At 52.0% G+C, this 17,098-nt stretch overlaps 2 protein-coding genes across 2 annotated transcripts; both read left to right on the plus strand.

Annotated features, from left to right (window-relative positions):
• Window positions 1-374: 374 nt before the first annotated feature.
• Window positions 375-10,290, plus strand: Gpatch3 (G-patch domain containing 3). Its single transcript, XM_028888204.2, has 7 exons — window positions 375-1,204; window positions 3,407-3,825; window positions 5,901-6,075; window positions 6,695-6,754; window positions 8,680-8,801; window positions 9,053-9,180; window positions 9,661-10,290. The coding sequence occupies exons 1-7, from the start codon at window positions 742-744 to the stop codon at window positions 9,875-9,877; spliced, it is 1,584 nt and encodes a 527-aa protein (XP_028744037.1). The 5' UTR covers window positions 375-741; the 3' UTR covers window positions 9,878-10,290.
• Window positions 10,291-10,395: 105 nt separating this feature from the next.
• Window positions 10,396-17,098, plus strand: Gpn2 (GPN-loop GTPase 2). The gene is made up of 5 exons (XM_028888203.2): window positions 10,396-10,958; window positions 11,723-11,879; window positions 14,395-14,555; window positions 15,501-15,631; window positions 16,736-17,098. The coding sequence occupies exons 1-5, from the start codon at window positions 10,548-10,550 to the stop codon at window positions 16,806-16,808; spliced, it is 933 nt and encodes a 310-aa protein (XP_028744036.1). The 5' UTR covers window positions 10,396-10,547; the 3' UTR covers window positions 16,809-17,098.

Below are 17,098 nucleotides of genomic sequence, written 5' to 3' on the forward strand. Positions count from 1 at the left end.
ACTGATGGCACTAGGATTTTCATTTAATAACCCATGGCTTCTGGGAATCGTTTCCTACATTTACTTGTTTTTATTTTGTTCTTTAATTTTTTAAATTTCTGTTAAAGCTTTATGTGTGAGGGTTTTGCCTACATGTATGTAGGCCCACCACGTGTGTGCCCCGAAACCGGAGTTACGGATGTATGAGCCTCCGTGTAGCATGTAGGTGCTGGGAATCCACCCCAGGCACTCTGTACGAGCAGCAAACGCTCTTAATTGCTGAGCCATCTCTACACCCCCACCCCCTAGACAGGGCTACCTCGATGTAGCCCTGGCTGGTCTTGAACTCATGGAGATCCTCCTACCTCTCAAGTGCTGGGATTAAAGGCGTGCGCCACCACGCCCGGCTTTTTCAGCGTTTACTTTAGAGTCAATCTTGCTAGGTAGCGCTGGTTGGGTTGGTATTATATCGTCCACTCCTACGTCAAACTCCCGCCAGCTCTCCTGGCTCAGCCTCCGGGGTGCTCCACACTGGGTGTCCCCCGTGCCGGGTCAGCTGTCACTGAGCCACAGCCCAGCCCATCAGAAGAGTGTCCCGCCATCGGTGGATCTGAACAAATGGTTTCGGCCCAAGAGCGGCTGACCATAGCTGGAGGGACCGACCGGTCGGTCCCAGAGTTCGCACTCCAGAAACGGACGCCGGAGTCCTAGACGCGGTGTTCCCGCGAGAGTTGACACCAAGCAATCATGTGACAGTCCAAGATGGCGATGCCCAGGGAGGCGGACGAAGAGTCGCCCGTGTACCTGGTGGTGAGTGGTATCCCCCCTGAGTTACGCTCGGCCCAGCTACGGAGCTACTTTAGCCAGTTCCGGGAGCAGCGCGGCGGCGGCTTCCTGTGTTTCCACTACCGACATCGGCCGGAGAGGGGCCCTCCGCAGGCGGCGGCGGCGGCGGCTCCCGACGCGGCCCGAGCTGCCCCCGACCCTGCTGCTGAGCATCCGCTTCTCGCCCAGAACACAGACCCCGAAGCCCGCGCTGTCCCCTCCCGGGACTCGGCTCCCGTGCCGACCCGCACCTGCTGCTGCATCGTCTCGGTGCGGGGAGTGGCCCAAGCTCAGCGGCTGCTTCGCATGTACTCGGGCCGCCGGTGGCTGGACTCTCAGGGGACCTGGCTCCCCGGTCGTTGTCTCATCCGCAGGCTTAGGCTGCCCACTGAGGCTTCAGGTAAGAGGGAGAGAGAATGCACTGGACTTCCAGGCCTTGGAACGGAGGCCCATTTCCTGGGTAGTGGAGATAGGTCAGACCTCTGCTTACCTCCGTTTAGGAGTTCTAAGTCAGTTCTGGACAATGCGCGTTTTCAGCCTCAACTTGCACGTTAGTTTCATTCAGGGACTTAAAAGACAAAAAACCAAAACAGAGACCTATGTAGATGAGTTTCCAGTTTATCCCTAATTAGGACCATTTCTCTGAAGAGTTGATTTTGTTCTACCGATAGGAATTTTCGGAAAGAAATTTGGAGCCAGGCAGTGGTGGCACACGCCTTTAATCCCAGCACTAAAGAGGCAGAGGCAGGTGAATCTTTGAGTATGAGGCCAGCCTGGGCTACAAAGCGAGTCCCACAACAGCCCGGGCTCCGCAGAGAAACCTGTCTCCAAACAAACAGGAAATTTGGTTTCTTCTAACCTAACATAAGCGACTGAAGAACGGCTCTGCAGAGGAAAGAATTCACTCTAGAGAGCACGGGAGCTCGCTGTTGGGCTGCAGAAGGGGGCGGGGCACAAGTGTGTCCATCAGGGAAAAGGAAGCCAAGGGTTTTAAAATGCCAGATGGAGAAGTTTATACAAACGATTTTGAAACAGTTTAGCCTTGACTACAAGAATCATTCACAAATTCGGTGTCGAACACCTTTAGTCCTAGCACTTGGGAAGCAGAGGTAAGTGGATCTCTGTAACTTCATAAGTTCGAGGTCAGCTTGGTCTAGAAAGTGAGTTCCAGGCCAGCCAAGATTATGTAGCTCAGACCCTATCTCAACAAAACAAAACAAAACAAACAAACAAACAAAACGGTGTCAGTTCAAGGGTGAACAAACAGTTGCTGAGCAAATGTCTTCAGAGGGTGTGTGTGTGTGTGTGTGTGTGTGTGTGTGTGTGTGTGTGTATTACGGTTTTGACAAAGTCTTTAGGAGCAATGTCTTATCAAGGTGTACTTCATGGGAGCAATGAGTTGCTTCTCTGTGTGTCCCTGTCTCATGTAGTCTATGCTGACCTCAAACTCTATGTGTTAGAAGGACACATGGTAGTGCATGCTTTAATCCCAGGAAAGGCAAGCAGCTCTCAAGAGTTCAAGGCCACTCTGGTCTACATAGCGAGCTTCAGGCCAGACAGGGCCTGTCTCAAAAATAAAGAAAGAAAAGAAATAACCTTGAGCTCCTGACCCTCCTGTCCCTGCTTCTCAAGTGCTGGGATTGTGTGTACCACCATACCTAACCAGTCCATCGTTTCCTTATTGAATTCTCAAAACAATCCTGGGCCACCAATATGGCCAGATCTGAAGACCTGAGTTGGATCTCCAGGACCCACATGGTGGAAGGAGAGAACCAACTCCAGCAAGTTATCTTCTGGCCCCCGTAGGTACACTGTGTACACACAGACATACTCACACTCACACACACACACACACACTTACACACACTAAGCAAGCAAATCATAATTTTAAAAAATCATTGATATGCCTGGAACACAAGATATGTGCAGTGGGAATTGGTGACAGCTGAGCATCCAAAGGTCAGCACAGGGCTGGAAATATAGTTGAGAGGTAATGATTCTATCTCTTGTACCAATAAAGGCTAATCGTCAGGAGGCAGATGTTGAAGAAACCTGTATATTCCTCTAGGGAGATGAGAAATACGAGGGCTGGAGAGATGGCTCACAGGTTAAGTGCACTAAGTTAAGTTACTGCTCTTGCAGAGGATTCTTAATTCCCAGCACCCACATGGCTGCTCACAACTGTCTCAGAGGTTCTGACCTGCACAGGCTCCTTCATGCATGTGGTGCACATACATACATACACTTAGGCATATACACAAAGCATCTGTTACATGTATGTTGTGGAGGCAGAAGATACACCTGTGCTGTGACACTAGTGTGGAGGTCAGAGGTCACCTTGTGAGAGCCAGTTCTCTCCTACCCTGTGGATTCTGGGATCAGACTCAAGGCCTCCAGCCTGGAGGGAAGTTCATCGTGTTAGCCCTTTTTGGAGACTGGCCTCCAACTCAATCTCCTCCTGCTTCTTTCCTGGGTGCTGGTCTCTCCAATGTATGCCACCGTGCCTTATAGGAATCAGCTTTTAAACTGAGATTCACTACTGACTTGAATATTACTGAAAGCTTCTAGGGATTTAACATCCATTCTTCCCCTCCTCCCTAAGATCTAGGGCCCTTTCCCTTTAAGACCCGGAAGGAACTCCAGAGTCGCAAGGCAGACAATGAAGCTTTTACCCTGGCTGACCTGAGGCAGCTACCCGAGCTGAATCCACCGGTGCTGATGCCCAATGGGAACGTGGGCACGCCCCTGCGGGTCTTTTTGGACTTGATCCGGGCCTGCCGGCTTCCACCTCGAATCATCACCCAGCTGCAGCTCCAATTTCCCAAGACAGGCTCCTCCCGGCGCTATGGCAATGTGCCCTTCGAGTACGAGGACTCCGAGACCGTGGAGCAGGAAGAACAGGTGTACACCGCCGAGGGGGAGGAAATCCCCCAGGGAACCTACTTGGAAGAGCCACCAGCCAGCCTCTTGGATGAGCCTGAGGATGAAGAGCAGCGAGAGGAAGAGTCTCACTCCGACGATGTGAGTAGTGCAGCGCTTTGCTCATCTCTTGCAGAGGCCAGGCCGGGGCTGGAACTCCCTTGGTAGGATGCTCACCCAGCCAGCACAAAGCCCTGAGTTTGAACCCCAGGGTGCACCGGTCTGGCAGGGTGGTACACACCTCTAATCCCAGCATTACGAGAGGTCGGGGGGGGGGGGGGATCAGAAGTTCAAGGTCATCTTCAGCTACATAGAGTTCAAACCCAGCCCAGGATACATGAGACTGATTTAAAAAAAAAAAAAAAAAGGACTGTTCTCCTGTCACGTGTATGACGGAGGTTCCTCTGTGGAGAAGAACTGCTCCAGCAGTGAATGTAAAACTCTTTACATTTTACGCTTTTTTTGGTTGGGAGAGTGTGTCCAGGGTTTTTTTGTTTTGTGGGGTTTTTTTTTTTGTTTTTTTTTGTTTTTTTTTTTTTTTGGTTTTTCTGTGTAGCTTTGTGCCTTTCCTGGAACTCACTCTGTAGCCCAGGATGGCCTCGAACTCACGGAGATCCACCTCCTCTGCCTCTCTAGTGCTGAGATTAAAGATCCGTGCGCCAGCACCGCCCGGCTGTGTTTTTTTTTTTTTTCCTGTGGACACAGCATTTACTTCCAAGTTCATGATACAGTACAGCAAATCATCCCGTGGAAACATACAAACACTACAATTACCTTTCACCAGAGCCCCACAGTACAGTTTGGGTTTTAAACCCGACTGTGTCCAGGGTTTTTATCAGATGATTTTCAAGTGTATTCTACTCAGAAAGTGTTGAAGGCTCCTTTTCACAGATGGAAGGTACCAAGCAAGAGATGTATAGGAATTTGCCCAGAAGTGTGTAAGGAGGTAGGAGCGGAGTTAGAGATGGGAGCGCAGTTCCTGCTCCAGGCTCCTCCAGCCTCTGGCTTCCATTGGGGGCCCTGCTCCGTCCGCCTCTGTTCTGGTCTCACCAGCCTCCAGTCTTAACTTTGTCTGTAGAATAGACATTTTCCTCATCTCCTTTCTCCGTGAATCAAGTGAAGTGGGGTTTGTTGTGAAACCTTATTTATTTATTTTGCTTTTGAGATGGTCCCGTGTGGTCCTTACTGATCTTCACCTCCCAGGTGGGGAAAGCGAGGCACAGTGTTTCAGTACTCAGCCCAGTGCTGTCAGCACCACCTGCTCCGCAGCCTTGGTTCCTGTGGCCTCCTGGGGTTTAAACCAGGGTAGGGCACTGGGGGCGTCAAGCCAAGGGTCCTCCTGTCATTGCACAGGCCCAGTTAAGCATATGTAGCAAGAACTGGGGTTCAGTTCTAAAGACAGTCTATGATCCGTTTCCTGCCCTGGAAGAGACTAAATATTGAAATGAGAAAGAAGGAGCGTGGGAAGGCTGTGTGGAGATGACCTGGGATTGCCCGCTGGTTCAGCTGCGCTTGGCATAGTGTTGTGGGCAGGTTACCTCTGACCTAAGTTCCCCCTGTAAAATGGGATAACAGCACTTACCTCACAGGACCACTGGGATTATTCCAAGAACCCAGTTATAGGAAGGGCCTGAGCAGCAGGAAATACTACTTAGTCCTTGTCCTGTCCCTTCCTCGTGACATAATTGAGAAAGGCTTAAATGGTGTGTACTGATAAACAAACTAGAGAGAGAGAGAGAGAGCTGTGTACTGAGCGAGCTTTGTGTCCTGGAGGACTCAGCATGAGGCTTTGACCAGGGACAGAAGCAGGGGGTGGAGGAGGGACCGAGTGAGTCGGGAGTGAGGAGCAGGGGGTGGAGGAGGGACTGAGTGAGTCGGGAGTGAGGAGGAGCAGGGGGTGGAGGAGGGACCGAGTGAGTCGGGAGTGAGGAGGAGCAGGGGGTGGAGGAGGGACTGAGTGAGTCTGGAGTGAGGAGCAGGGGGTGGAGGAGGGACTGAGTAAGTCAGGAGTGAGGAGCAGGGGGTGGCGTCTGGTGTCGGTTGGGGTTTTAAGTCTAGATGTGCTGCTTCTAGAGAAGCCTGAAGGCATGGTGCTGAGGTCCAGGTCCCGTGTCCCCCACTGGGCCCTGAGGTCTGGAGGCCAGACCCGCAGGTCACCTCTCCCTCCTCTCTCCCAGGATGATGACCAGTGTGAGGAGTGGGAGCGTCATGAAGCCCTGCATGAGGACGTGACCAGGCAGGAGCGGACCACCGAGCGGCTCTTCGAGGAGGAGATTGAGCTCAAGTGGGAGAAGGGCGGCTCTGGCCTGGTGTTCTACACCGACGCTCAGTTCTGGCAGGAGGAGGAAGGAGGTCAGGCTGTGGTGACGGTGACAAATGCGGGAAGAGCCTTGGCTCAGATCGGAGGGCTGAAGGCCTGAGCCAATTGGTTCTTAGCCTGTGGGGAGGCTGCACAGTGTGGTTGAGTACTTGGTGCAGGAAGCCTAATCGCCTCATGACTGGGAGGCAAGAGAGAGAGAGGGAAGACAAGGCCGGGGCCCCACGGTCCCTTGAAGGTCACGAGTGAAGCAAGCTCTGCCTCGTGAAGTTCCCGTTCCTTCCCTGTGCTGTGGACTAATCCTTTAACACACGGGCTTTGTCGGCATCTTTCAGATCTAGGCCCTTAGGTTGGTACCCAGGCAAGGGCTGGCAAACCAAAGTGGGGGCCTCTGCTCCACATAGTAGGTCCCCTGACAGTCTAAATAAAGCGAGGAAATAAATGGCTTCCATCCTGTTTTGGAATGAGGAATTGGTCTAGAACCTGGAATATTTGTCTAATGCTAGATTTCGCTCAGAACAGAACTGGGAGTCATTGGGGTGGGGCGCAGAGCTGGGTGGTAGAGCACTTTTAGCTGTGCGAGGCCCTGGGTCTGATCCCCAGCCCCAGAACCAAAGAACTCAGAGACCTCAACCGATGCTTCTGTCCCTGTAGATTTTGATGAGCAGACGGCCGATGACTGGGACGTGGACATGAGTGTCTACTACGACAAAGGTACGGACAAGGGGTGGAGTCCTGGGAGGAACTTGAGTGTTAGCCCTGTTTGTTAGCTACACGTGCTTGGCAGAAGTTAAGTCAGGGAACTAGGGCAGTCCACTGAACACTTGTTCTCAGTGCGCTCAAGGAGATAGTTCTAGAGCCCCCTGTGCACACCAGACTCTGCCATGCTTTCTACACAGTGGTGCAGTTGCTTCGACCTACACGCGTCCTCATGCATACTTAAATAATCTCTCAAAAAAAGTTAGCAAGGCCTGGGGCTACATCCCAGTGGTCCTTTCCTGGCACATGTGTGGCCCTGGGTTCAGTTCCAGCACCAGGAAGAAAATTACTTGCCAGCTACGTAGTGTCCAGTTTGGAATCCCTGCACTTCGGAAGTGAGGGAGACATGAAGGTTGCTGCAAGTTTGAGGTCAGCGTGGGCTACAGAGGGAGCTCTTATCTCAAAACCAACTGACAAGTCCTCTGTAGATATTTCATAGAACCTAATGCAATGTAAACACCATGCATCTAGCATCACTAAGGGAATAATGATGGAGTGAGGAGTCCACATGTTAGTACCAACAAAGATATTTTCTGAGGGGGCTGGAGAGATGGCTCAGTGGGTAAGATCACCAACTGCTCTTCCAGAGGTCCTGAGTTCAATTCCCAGCAACCACATGGTGGCTCACAACCATCTGTAATGAGATCTGGTGCCCTCTTCTGGCCTTCAGGGACACATGCAGGCAGAATACTGTGTACAAAATAAATATATCTTTTTTTTTTTAAAAAAAAAAAAAAGGTATTTTCTGAGTAGCTTCAAAGTGGTTGGATGTGCAGGTGCAGAACCTGTAGAAACAGGCTGACTGTACACCATCTCTGCTTCAGAGTACTCACTGCCTGGAGTTAAGTGTTGGTAGTGGGCAGGCCCTTGATCCTCTCTGTTAAGGGCCTATGGGAACACCTTTCAGGTTGTGGGTGAACAGGCTCTAAATAGAAGCTTGGCCTTTGATCAACTCATAGCTCTGAAGTGATAAATGACCTGGATTTTTGTTTTGTTTCTGTTTTCTTATTTTTTATTTTATTTATTTTGAGACAGGATCTGTGTACCCCTGGCTGTCCCGAACCGAAACTCAATATGTAGACCAGTCTGACTGCTTTTTGTTTGTTTGTTTTGTTTTGTTTTTTTTCAAGACAGGGTTTCTCTGTGTAGTTTTGGTGCCTGTCCTGGATCTCGCTCTGTAGATCAGGCTGGCCTCAAACTCACAGAGATCCACCTGGCTCTGCTTCCCGACTGCTGGGACTAAAGGCATGCGCCACCACTGCCCAGCTCCTGGCTGCTCTTTTTTGATAAAGATTTTTTAAATTTATTTTTGATGTTTTGAGATAGGATCTCACTATGTAGCTCTGTAGAGCTACACTATGTAGATCAGACTGGCCTCAAACTCACAGAGATCCGCCTGCCTCTGCCTCCCAAATGCTGGGATTAAAGGCGTGCGCCACCACACCAGTTAAGATTCATTATTTTTATCTTATGTGTATGTGTGTTTTGCCTGCATGAAAGTATGACACGTGCCTGGTACCCTTGGAGTGCATGAGAGGGCATGACATCCCCTGGAACTGGAGTTACAGTTGTGAGCTGCCATGTACATGCTGAGCAATGAACCCAGGTCCTGTAGAGAATCGGCACACACTCTTAACTGCTGAGCCGTCTCTTTAGCTCCCAGTAGTCTGATTTCTGATTTCATGTCTGTCTGGTCTGTGCCTTTTCTGTACTGTCCCTCGTCTGTAAGATGAACTGTGGTTTCTATTCTGGGGTGTTCCCATCTCACAAGAGAGATTATAGGACATTATGAGATGAATAAGTAAGTCTTGTGAGGGGACCCCAGATACCTAAGCCTTGATGAGAGGGACCTTTTTACCAGATGGGTTATGGTTCCTCAGATGGTGGAGACAAAGATGCCCGTGACTCTATCCAAATGCGCTTGGAACAGAGACTCCGTGATGGCCAGGAAGATGGATCTGTGATAGGACGCCATGTGGGCACCTTTGAGCGCCACACCAAGGTGAGCGCTGCCCAGCCCACTGACACTTCTGTTTCTCCTCCAAGAAGCGTGCCTCCCCTCCTTCTTTCTCTTTCCTTCCCTTCCTTCCTCTCTCCCTCTATCCCTTACTTCCTATGAGGCAGGGTCTCCATATGTAGCCCAGCCTGACCTTGAACTCAAATCCTTCTGCCTCTGCCTCCCTAGTGATGAGACATGCACAACCTTGTCAAACTTAAGCCACTTTTCTTGATTCTCACTGTTTCCCTTTGCAGGGCATTGGCCGGAAGGTGATGGAGCGCCAGGGCTGGGCTGAAGGCCAGGGCCTGGGTAGTAGGTGCTCCGGGGTGCCTGAGGCCCTGGATGGTGATGGCCAGCACCCCAGATGCAAACGTGGATTGGGGTAAGTGCACCCCTGAAGGGCTCCTTAGGGTCATCATCCAGCAATGATGCTGTTTGGTTTCCCTCTTCCCGTTGTTTTTGAGATGCATGCTGGGTGCCCCTGGAAGATGAACTTCATAGCAGAAGTAGAAATAGATGATGCTGTTCTCTATGTTCATTTTAGACCAAGTCCTGTAACTTAAAACAATCATGGGTCCCCCAGGGAAGTCATTTCCTCAAGTCTGGTTTGGGGCTGGATAAGGGAGTCCGTTGTAGGAAGGAAAATTCCAAGGTTCCTTGTAGTTGGCACAGACTGTCTCTAGAAGTCGGAGAACAGAGTTCCAGATATTTAAAGCTTTGTCTTTGGTGCTGGGGGTGTGGCTCAGGGATGACTGTTTGCCTGGCCCTGGGTTCAAACCATATCAGCACAAGACAGTTGTGTCTTACAGGACAAACTAGATAGCGTAGTAGTTACTCCTGTCCCTTGTCCTGTTTTTTCCAGGTACCATGGAGAGAAACTACAGCCATTTGGGCAACTGAAGAGGCCCCGAGGAACTGGCTTGGGACTCATTTCCACAATCTATGATGAGCCTCTTCCCCAAGACAGGACGGAGTCCTTGCTCCGACGCCAGCCACCCACCAGCATGAAGTTTCGGACAGATGTGACTTTTGTGAGGGGTTCCAGCTGTGCCTTGGACAGGTCCTCGGAGCCTGAGTGAAACTGCGTCCTTGGTCAGGGTCACTCAGCTCCAGGAAAACAGCCTGGGTCTTGCCTTGTGGATCCACCTCTGAAGCAGCCAAGAGCCTAGGAGATGGCACAGTAGACTCACGTACTCAGAGCTGATGAGCATGCCTGCCGCTTCTCTACCTCAAAGATGATTTCACAAAAATCCCTCCTTCTGGGGGGGGGGGCGGGTCTCCGAACCCTAGGCCTTGTTTGGGCTCACCTCCGAGATCTGGACTGCCTGTGGCACATCCAAGTCGGTTTTGGGGGGTCTGAAGGAGGGCGTCACGAGACCAGAACAAGAAAAGGGACCAGAGAAGAACGGATCCGGAGGGTCGGGCGGTCCCTCCACCTCCACCCTTAGGCTGGGGGCGGGTCTGCGCGAGAATAAACGAGTTTAGGACTGGACCCGGCCTGGAAGTTTGCCTTAGAGAAGCCGGGAAACCCTAAGACTGACAACCGCGGCGGGAGAAAGTGCGGCTGCGTAACCACAACTCCCTGGCCGGCCTACGGCGTTGGCGTGCAGGCGGGACTTCCTCTTAGGCAATTTCCGGCGGAGTCCGGAAGTCGGGGCTTCACCCTTCCGTGCCGGGTAGTTTGCTTGTTTTCTGTGTGGGTCGGCTTGGTTTAGTTCGGGAGGCGCCCGTGGGCCGGCCTGCTCCCCTATGGCGGGGTCCGCCCCGGCCACGGCCTTCGGGCAGGCGGTGATCGGGCCCCCGGGCTCCGGGAAGACCACGTACTGCCTGGGCATGAGTGAGTTCCTGCGCGCGCTCGGCCGGCGCGTGGCCGTGGTGAACCTGGACCCGGCCAACGAAGGGCTGCCGTACGAGTGTGCCGTGGACGTGGGCGAGCTGGTGGGGCTGAGCGACGTGATGGACGCGCTGCGCCTGGGGCCCAACGGTGGCCTGCTCTACTGCATGGAGTACCTGGAGGCCAACCTGGACTGGCTGCGCGCCAAGCTCGAGCCCCTCCGAGGCCACTACTTTCTCTTCGACTGCCCCGGGCAGGTGGAGCTCTGCACGCACCATGCCGCCCTGCGCAGCATCTTTTCCCAGATGGCACAGTGGGACCTCAGGGTGCGTCTCGGGTCCGCAGGCCCATTATGCGGATAGAGCCCCTGACAGGGAGGTGGACAGATGCCACACCCCCAAGACGCATTGAGAGATGGGGTCTGAGTTGAGTTCCACAGCTCCAAACACAGAATTTTAGCTCTGCCACCAACTGTGTGATCTGGGAAAGTCCTCTCAGTTCATCTTTGTCATCTCTAAAGTTAACGTGTTAGTTCTCAGTGTGGAAGTGATCACGTAGAAAGTGGCTCAGCAATTGTGTAGTTGGTGTGCAAAAGTGTATCTGTTGAAGGAGTCCAGAGGCAGATGCAGTGTAATGTGACCCTGTCTCCCACCCAGGGCTTTTTGCAAGATACCTTGCAAGAGGGGTTGGAGATTTAGCTCAGTGGTAGAGGCCCTGGATTTGGACCTACTCTGCCCCGCCACACCCCAGCATAGTAGGAAGGAGAAAAAGGTACTTTGTAAGAAAAAAAAAACCCATATATTCTGGGAGGAAGACATGATGCTGGCTATTAGAATTAAATACAAGAGCCAGGGAAAGTGGCACATGCCGTAATCCCAGCACTTGGCATGTGGAGGCCGAAAGATCATGAGTTCCAGGCCGTAAAAGCCTGTCTCACGCACACACGTGTACTAGGAAATAGAAGCAGAACACAGCTGAGGAAGGCTTACCTGGGATCCTTACGCGGATAGTCTCACGAGGAATATACGGTCCGGAAGTCCCTCCCACTCTAGTCTGCCTTTCCCTCTCATCCTGTATCTTCTGCTCACAGCTGACAGCTGTCCACCTTGTGGATTCTCACTACTGTACAGACCCAGCCAAGTTCATCTCGGTACTGTGCACCTCCCTGGCCACCATGCTGCATGTGGAACTGCCCCATGTCAATCTCCTCTCCAAGATGGACCTTATTGAACACTACGGGAAGCTGGGTAAGAGCCCCTATTGGAGCATGAAGGAAACTGACCATTTATTTTGTGCATCACTGTGCCAGATACTACAGTTGGTTTAGAGATTACAGATGGGCGCTACAAGGCACTTAAAAGGGGGGGGTGGTGGGACAGTGGCTGGCTGAAGGAAGTGGGTAACTGTTGGAGGCTGTGGCGCCCTGACACTTGGGTGTTGAGAAGTAGCCAGTCCACTATGGGCAAAAGTGTTGTCTTAGTTTGAACAGTTAGAGTGCAGCTACTATCCACCAGGTGTCTCCAACAGCAGACGTTTATCCTCCATGTTCTAGAGGGTGGAGAGTCTTAAGACCAAGGCATGGGTAGACCCAGGGTCTGGCTTGTAGGCAGCCGACTTATTCCTGCATCTTTCCATGGCAAGAAGCAGCAAAAATAGATGGGAGTCGGGCAGTGTCTTAATGGCCAGCATTTTTTCCTGCCACGTTATTTTTCTGCTGTGCTAACAGCATCAGCTCCTTAAAATCTGAAGCCATAAAGGAACCAAGAGAGAAAGCTGAAATTCGTAGTATATGAGTGGGGAGGGAGGATGGAGATGATGTGGAAGTGACCTTGCCTAATCAGGACATGGAGGGATGTCAGCCCAGAGTCCACTCATCTTTGGGGGCGACCTGTGCTTTTCTTTTTTATTGAGAAGCTATTCATAGAACCAAACCAGATGTTAGAGCATCTATTCTGATTTCTTCATCTTACATGAAGGAACTGTACCAGGGAAAGGAAGGTGGTTTACCCAGGAGGCCTTGCTGCTGAAGTTCTTCCAGTGTGTGTACTAAGACCCTGGGGGTTTGACCAAACTTCATGAGGCAGGGACTGAGCATAGTTCTTAGAGCCTGTGTGACACTGGTGTGAACAAGGCAGGGGATGGGTTCATAAGCTTAGTTCTTACAACAGCCCCATAAGGGAGACACCTGTCCACATGGCTGCCTAGTAATGGTAGATGAAGTCAAGCGTTGTAGCCAGGTGTGATAGTGCCTGTCTGTCAGCCCAGCACTTGGGAGGTGAAGACAGGAGGATCCGGGATTCAAGGCCAGCCTGGGCCACATGAAACCCTCTCTAAAAGGGAAGGGAGGAGTCAAGTGCTTTGTTTTCATGATCCTGGGATTGAACCTGGAGCTTCACACCTGCTTGGTGTGCACTCTACCGTTCAGAACTGCCTCAGCCCTCCTGTAATGACGCAGGCCATAACCCCAGCGCTGGGAGGCAGAGCCAGGCGGATCTCTGAAGTCAAGGCCAGCCTGGTCTACATAGTTCCAGGACAGCCAGAGCTACATAGTGGTGCCCTGACTTAAAAATCTTCGTGTGCCGGGCGGCAGTGGCACATGCCTTTAATCCCAGCACTTGGGAGGCAGAGCCAGGTGGATCTCTGTGAGTTCAAGGCCAGCCTGGGCTACAGAGTGAGTTCCAGGACAGGCACCAAAACTACACAGAGAAACCCTGTCTCGAAAAAAACAAAAAAAAAAGAAAGGAAATAAACAAATCTTTGTGTGTGTTGTGTGACTGTATGCCATGTGTGTGAGCCTCACATGTGGTATTGGGAACTGAACTCAGGTCCTTTGGAAGAAGCAAGCACTCTTAACCTCTCAAGCTTCCCCCTTTAAATTAAATTTCTTCATTTATGGGGGGCACATGTTTGTGTGGAGGTCAAGACAACTTGTGTGAATTGATTATCTCCTTCTGCTGTGTGGCTCCCAGGGATAACTCTAGGATGTTGGGATTGGCTCCAAGTGTCTGTGTTCACTGAGCAATGTCAAAGGCCTTTCATTTTAATTAGGGTCTCTCTAAACTGCCCAGACTGTCCTTAAATCTACTCTGTAGTCTAGGCTAGCCTTGAACTTCCAACCCTTCTGCCTTAGCTGTCCTTATCTCTAGGATTACCAGCCTTTGCCACCAGGCCAAGAGAACATTTCTCTTCTTAGTGACACTATTTCACTGCACCAGCAAGTGTTTTAGGAGGTGTAAATAATGGAAGCTGGTGTGACACTCAGGCATGCCTGTAATCTCAGCACACAGGAGCCTGAGGCAGGAGAAGTGCTGTGAAGGCCCCCTGGGTGGCTACATGGTGAGTAACAGGCCAGCCAGAGCTAAGGTGTGAGACGCTGTCTCCGAAAAACACAGTGACGGAGACAAACAAGATAAAGCCCCAGGCTTTGGGTCTTTCTGGTCTCGTAGTGCTAGAGACTGAATCCAGCACTTCATGTGCCAGCAAGTGCTGTACAGCGGAACGTGGCCTAGAGTCTGTTGGCTAGGGTTTTGTTTTTCCCAGAGCTGAGGCCAAAACTCAGGGCCTTGTGCTTGCTAGGCGAGCACTCTACCACTGAACTAAATCCCACCCCTGCTTATGGCTTTTAATCCCCCTTTGGGTGCTAGGACTAGAACCCAGGCCCTTACGGATGCTAACCATGTTGCTGAGCTATGGCTCAGTCCCTCCAGTCCTGAGATCTTTAGCTTAATGTCAGCAGCTTCTAACTCCAGTTTCTCTCCTTAGCCTTCAACCTGGACTACTACACGGAAGTCCTGGACCTCTCCTACCTGCTTGAGCACCTGGCATCTGACCCTTTCTTCAGTCACTACCGTCAGCTTAATGAGAAGTTGGTCCAACTCATTGAAGACTACAGCCTGGTCTCCTTCATCCCACTGAACATCCAGGTATCGGATAGGAAGAGAGCTCTTCCCTGTGGCTGTAACTCTGACATGCCAAGGACATAGAAGGATTTGATGGCTCCCCTAATCATCTGTGGCCTGGCTCTGTCCTTGGCATGCTTTCAGGACCAGGAGCAGTGGAGCATGATCAGAGTAAAAACCAGACTTCAGTCTCTGCACATGCTCCCTCCTGAGTGTGAGTGAACGTGAGTGAGTCCAGAGTCCCCTCAAGAAGTTCACCCAGGACCAAGGGGACAGATTTTGGGGTCCATTTTGCTGAGTGACTATGTTGGGTTTACAAAGCAGCCCACAGCCTCCATCCCTCTCTTGGGCAGAGATAACCCAGGAGACATGGTGGTCTTAGATTGCTTTCTCAGTGGGGACTTGAGCTAACTTGTCTTTTCTTCTGACACTGCCCTTGGCTCCTGTATGAGAAGGAGAGTGTGTGTGCATGCCAGCCACCACCTGCTCAAACCTTTCCCTGCCAGCACTTGCTGAGGGCTGAGCACGCCTTATTTGATCTGTATACTTCCTTGAGATATGTGGACTGTTCTCGCTGTTGTAGACGGATGAGGAAACCATTATGGGCCAGATAACATAGGTATTTGTTGGGTGCCTCCTCGACAGGAGTGCTGTCCCTGACACAGAGGTACCTTGACCTCCACTGACTTCTGACCTTAAAGGCTGCCTGGCCTAGTACGCCAGTGGGACAGTTAGTCTAGGGTGGCGGGGAGGCTGCCATAGGAGAAAACCCCAGGCAGTGACTGCATGGAGGAGCCGACCTCTCCTAGTCTGGCCAGTTGTCTGGCTAGCCAGCCCCCTGGGGAATGGACTCTTCTAGGCCAAGGACTGTGGTCTGGACCTGTCGTGGAGGAGGAGTTAGAACAGTTAGGCGTGGCCTCAGCTCACACACCTGATTCCCTCACTGAGTTACTTCTCTTCTCTGCCCAGGACAAGGACAGCATCCAGCGAGTCCTGCAGGCCGTGGATAAAGCCAACGGCTACTGTTTCGGGGTTCAGGAGCAGCGAAGCCTGGAGGCCATGATGTCTGCTGCCATGGGAGCTGACTTTCATTTCTCCTCGTATCCTTAGGGATCGTGGGAGGGACAACAGAGGAGCCGCAGCCCCAGAAGCCTAGACATGAGACAGTGTTGGGAGAGGTGTGCACTGGTTCAGTGTGCTTGGTGCAGTCCATGGACAGGGAAAAGGTGCCGGAGTATGGGGAAGGAGGTGTAGCTAGTGATGGAGGGCCGGCGTGGACCCCGGGCTAGAATGCTTGCCCACTGCCGTGAGGCCTGGGCTTTGATGCCGCCCAGCACCAAAGTGGTGGGAAGTATGTAGACATCAGCTCAAAGGATGCATTTATTTTGGTGTTTTGAGACAGGGTTTCTCTACCCCTGGCTAGCCTAGAACCCCTGTGTAGGGGAGGCTCGTCTTAACTCCTGATCTTCCTCCGGTTCTCTGAGAGCTGATGCACATTTTAGGAGAGCCCCTGTAAGTGTGGAAAATGCACTTAATGGGTGTAATTAGGGGCAGCAGAGTTCTTCAAGTCTCACTGGATAAAGATGGAGTGAAATAGAAAAGGGCTTCCTGCCTGTAAACCCGTACTTGGGAAACTGAGGCAGGAAGGTCGTCAGAAGCTTGAAGCTGGGATGGTGGCGGTAGAGCATGCATCCCCCTGGGTGAGAGGACCAAGGCGACGGCTCGCGTGCAGCCAGGGTTAGCAGTGTCTGGTCCTCTCCTTTGTGAGTTGACCTGTGCTGTGGCCCAAGCCCAGCGGAGGAGATCTTTGCCGTGGTGGGGAAAGGGAAGTAACCACAGTTATTGTACCAGTCAGTGCCAGGTGTGGAGGAGGCTCTCTTCACTCTGGTCACAGCTCTCGTGACTTCAGAAGAGAAAAAGGAAGTGGCGGGGCGGGATTTGAACACCCTGGTCTGTCTCTAGAGCATATGCCGCACAGAGCTGGAGGGCTAGTGCTCCCTGGTCCTTTGTTCGAAGCAGTGTGGGGAAGAAGAAGCAGGAACGCCAGGGGAGGGGTGCCAGAGGGCGGCTCACATCCAGCTGTGGGGACTGGGGCAGAGGACAGATGTGTTTGGATGGTGGTCATCAGTAGAGGTCACATCCTGCCTGGGCCAGTCCCCCAATTTCTCTGCCTGTCCTTTCAGCCTTGACACCCCTTCCCTCAGCACTCTGGGCATCCAGGAGAAGTACCTAGCATCCTCGGACCAGACGGCAGAGCAGGAAGCCATGCAGCTCTAACGGCTGGGCCTGGATGACAGTCAGCCGACTACAGACCCGACTGGACACATCCATCCCTGCAAAGGACTTCCGGATAAAAAAGCAGACGTAGCGCCCTCAGCCGTGTCCTCGAAATGCTCGAGCCCTGCCCCCACGAAATGCTGCCTGAATGTTGAGGACTGTCTCCACTTGGGCTGTGGCGGGATGTGCTCTGATCCGAGATTATTTTCTACTTTTGTGGGCTTCAGACTTTCCCTCAACCCTCAGGAACCAGGGGTTTGGAGCAGAACAAAGGAATGTCTGCAGATGGT

Source organism: Peromyscus leucopus, chromosome 2, assembly GCF_004664715.2.
Source record: "Peromyscus leucopus breed LL Stock chromosome 2, UCI_PerLeu_2.1, whole genome shotgun sequence".
NCBI classification, from domain to species: Eukaryota; Metazoa; Chordata; class Mammalia; order Rodentia; family Cricetidae; genus Peromyscus; species Peromyscus leucopus.